Genomic DNA, 4,360 nt, shown 5'->3' on the forward strand with positions numbered 1-4,360 from the left:
TGCAGCCATAAATCAGAGGTCCGTGGAACGTTGCAAGCAGCAAAAAACTTCTCCACCGGGTGCTCCAGCCGGCCTTAGTTGTGCCATGTAGCCTCTGCCATCCGCGTGCTACCACTTGTGGGAAAAACTTGCTCCCTCGGGAGAGGCTGGCCCCTCTCCCCGGCTCCCGGGGCTTGTTTAGCGGTGATTTACCCTGGCTGGCTCCTCACAGTCCAGGAAGATCTTGATAGGCGACATCTCCCTGTGTGGAAGATGCACACCCCCTTTGCTCCTGCATACCAGCAGGAGAAAGAAGATAGTCAGAAAGTCTGTTTCATCTACGGTTTATTTCTGACTGTACAACTGTACAAAACATGTCTGTTCACTCAGACTTCTCTCCGAGCAACTGCAAAAGACTTCCTTCACAAGAAAAACAGGAAGGTCTCATATTACACAATGAACAAATCCCCGTGAATTCCCTGGAGCTTCCGGTCTCACGGTCAGCTCCACCATGTGATGTAAACATCGAGCTGCTTGTTTGCAGCTGCGTAGGACTCATATCCTCATTGTGCCTCTCCCATCCCTGTGCATCATGAGTTCAACAAGTACAGAATGTAATGCAACCCAGCACAGCAAAAGCAAGAGGGGCAGTCGCAACACCTCCGCAAGACCTCCTTATACTCTGGACAAGATGATGGTGGGAACTGCTTCTGAACCCTGTATCCCCTCCTCCTCCGCCTCCTCCTCCCTGTCACACAGCCTTAACGATAGAAGCATTGATGTGGAAGTAGTTGACCTCACTTGCGAAACTTCAGAACCTATAGTTGTTGATCTTACGCAAGACGATTCCCTTGTGCTTGTTGGAGAGAGTGGGCAGCAGCCCAATAGAGAGTTCAGACCTCAACCATTGTCTGACAGCCTCATATTTAGTGGTGGTGGTGGTGGTGGTGATGCTAGCAGACACACACAGAGTGGTGCTCTTGCCACTAGAAAGCTCCCCAGAGAAGTGGGAAGGAGGGAATTTGCAAGATCCGCAGGCACTTTGAGTTGTGGAATTTGCATAGACAGCTTTGCAGAGATTGTGCAAAGCGGATGGCTTATAGTGTCAACAACATGTGGCCACATCTTCTGTAGTCAGTGCCTCAGCAATTTTCTTAGGCATGCTAACTTTTGCCCAATTTGTAGGAGGAAACTCACTCCAAAGGAGTATCATCCAATTTATATGTGAAGACATGGGTGTTCCTGAACACAGTCTAATGTGGCCTTCATAAACATGAGTGAACTCCAAAGAACACACCAAGTACAGTATATATGACAGTTAGCAATTTCACGTTTTTTCCAGTTGGCCTCCTTATAGTCCAGTTGTACTGTTTCAGCTTCATTTTGCTTTAAGGTTTTTGCAGCTCACATTTTTTGAGGTCTGTAGACGTTTGAAGAACAGCTTGGAGGATATGTCTGCTGTTGCCACATTGCTTTGTGCCGATATCTCATTTCTGTTCTAGTTCTGTTGCTGCTTTGAGAAAAGACTGATGTCGAGTGAACTCATTTATTCAAGACTAGGCTATTCATAGTCATCTATGATAATACAACCTGCAGCTTCTTTTTGCAATTTGCCTTGTAAAAAACCAAAGCCAACCACTCACCGGTGGAAGTCTGTTCCACATCTACTTGTTTTCTAGTGGCAAACCCCTCTTTCTGTTGATGTAGCCCTAATAAAGACCAAGGTTTATACAACACTGTGGCTCATTTCTAACGCTGCATGCATGAATGGTTTATTACAAAGAACTCTTGGTGGTCCGAGTCTTCTCTTGAACAGAATGCAGCCATCATGTTAGATCTGAGCAGCTTTTCCTGTCCAGGCATATGCTTATGGAGCAATTCATAATGGAGTCGGTACCAAGGTTGCCACATGGGGCAGAATCCAATCGAGATGAGCTAAGCCATTTATGTGAAACACTCCTCAAATGGTTGGCAGAGGATAAAGTATTGATCTGCTTTTCAGAAACGCTTTGCTGTGGGGAAGCTGCATCCATAGGGCCATGTTTCAAGCAGCAAGCATGTAAGACTTGAACCTCGCATGATGAAGTCAACTTGAGTTGCGGTGACTCCCTTTCTCAGCCCTGTTACGTATTCATAGTGGAACTATGAATGGCTTGACCTGTTGAACTTTGGGATGCTGCTGTACTAATAGGTCTAATTGCTTTAAAACGTTTTATGTTGATAACTCTTAAATTAAAGACTTTCTCTTAAATGTATAAAAAATGCCTTCCAGTAGCACCTTAGAGACCAACTAAGTTTGTTCTTGATATGAGCTCTCGTGTGCATGCACACTTCTTCAGATACATGAGCACACAAAAGCTCATACCAATCACAAACTTAGTTGGTCTCTAAGGTGCTACTGGAAGGCATTTTTTAATTTTGTTGCAACTACGGCAGACCAACACGGCTACCTACCTGTATCTTAAATGTATGCCACCCAATCTTCCGTTGGTAGAAAACATGGGCTATCCAGCTAATCAGCAGCATCTCACCAGGCCTTAATCGGCAAGGTATATGGGCTGCGGTGAGTCTCATAATATTTCCCCCCATGTTTCTTGTTTATTCGATTTTAAGGAGTCTCGTAACATAGTGAAACCTCACCCGTGACAGCTTGGAGGGCCAGTGTTACGCTTCCAGTTCAGCACTGGATTTAACACCTTTTTAAAAAGGGAGGCTTCCTTAGTCTCCCCTCAGCCTGCTGCAGGGGCCTAGCTGCACACACCCCATATTAGACTTGCACATAGCCTGTCAATCATGTGGCATGGTTAGGACTTCCACAGATGGCATTGTCTCCGTGAACATGGGCTGTGGGGATCAAATACTCTGTGCAAATGCGTCTGGTGTTACCAGAACCTATATGCATCCCCCAGCTTTCGAGGGGAGCTTAAGACAGAGTGCTCAACGGAAGGTCATTTCCATTCATCCCTACCATCACCGTTTCTGTCCTGTTTGCACAGACACTCTTACTGAAGAACAAATGACACTTTGCCCACTTTGACCTTGGTAATATGGTGCCCTGGGGGGTCCCAAATTTGACACACACCCTGCCCTCCTGGTGCCTTCCAGAAGCCAGGCAGGGGAGGGGTAAGGCTTTGGGAAGGATGCACAAGGCTTTGGTGGGGTCCTAGAGCCCTCTCATCTCATTCCCAAAGCTGGGAGAGCGCTAACTAGGCTTGGGGAAGGAGGCAGGAAGGCTCCCTTTTGGCCCCCACATCCTGTGCAGGGGAAGAGCTTCACTGCCCTAAATCCACCTCTGCTTTGCCTCGTGTTTCAGTCACCATGAAGGCATTTTACCCATTGGAGAAAGTTGCACAATGTATTTTGGAGGTCACTTCTTTGAGTCGTGATGGGAAAAACTGAATTCCTGTGCAGAATCCTTAATGTGCACCAAACTGGAGGGGCACAGCAATCACTACTTTTGGACGATCCTGTATGGAACCTAACACTTCACCAATCTAGTCGTTGCATAAAAGTTCTAGCAAAACTATGTGTTCGGGTGCCTCGACCCTTACACAGTTTCCTGAATCCTTGCAGTGATCGGGTTTTTTTTTGGGGTGTGGGGGTGAGTTGTCTGGTGGCGGATGAAAAACGGCACCCAAGTTAGCAAAATGCAGTAACCAAAACTACATCTGCATAATGGACTGTTCTTGACGGTAGGCAGCAATTGCCATGTGATACTATGACAAGGATAGGAGAATATTTAGCAAGTGAGTCAGAGCTTACAATTGCCATATTCAGATGGGTTATTACATGCTCTTGTTTGACTTGAGACTGGACACCTCCCCCACAGGACACTACACTCTTACTTTTGTGGTACATAAATCAAGCCATAGGCTATGCAAATAACAGATGGAATAATTGGCAGAATTCTCTGCTAGGTTTTGTGACCTCTGCCATTTCTCAAGGACAGGGTCACAGACATCTGAATACAATTTACCTGCATTTAATAAGAAACGAGTTCTTAAAGGACTGTCAGTGTTTATTTGTGGTTTTCATTTGGTGATGTATATATAATTCATGTTTGTGAGGTGCCCCCTCCCTTTTTACGTGCTCCTGGCTCCTAGTCAAGTAACCAGTTCATGTTCTGTAATTCACACAGAAATCTTCAGCACCACAGGGCAGGTGTATCTGGTACTGAACACTTTTTGCCTGAACAGATTTCAGAAAAACACAACAGCTCTTGGTATTCAACGTTACCTGTTTAGTTACTCTACTCTGAATGCCCTTGCTTAGTTAATCAAGTCCACTTTTCTGCATCAACAAAACACACTTTGCATCTTAAACAAAACTCCCATCAGGATTCCAGTAGGAACCAGTTTGGAAAGGGGGGACCCAACCCCAG

The 4,360-nt window shown here is 45.8% G+C and overlaps 1 protein-coding gene across 1 annotated transcript; it reads left to right on the plus strand.

The window, feature by feature from the left end:
- Window positions 1-571: 571 nt before the first annotated feature.
- On the plus strand, window positions 572-1,441 carry LOC310753925 (E3 ubiquitin-protein ligase RNF4-like; the record flags this gene model as incomplete). The annotated part of the gene is made up of 1 exon (XM_083595267.1): window positions 572-1,441. The coding sequence occupies one exon, from the start codon at window positions 572-574 to the stop codon at window positions 1,205-1,207; it is 636 nt and encodes a 211-aa protein (XP_083451393.1). The 3' UTR covers window positions 1,208-1,441.
- Between the last annotated feature and the right edge of the window lie 2,919 nt (window positions 1,442-4,360).

Source organism: Podarcis filfolensis (genome assembly GCF_964270895.1).
Source record: "Podarcis filfolensis genome assembly, chromosome: W".
NCBI classification, from domain to species: domain Eukaryota; kingdom Metazoa; phylum Chordata; class Lepidosauria; order Squamata; family Lacertidae; genus Podarcis; species Podarcis filfolensis.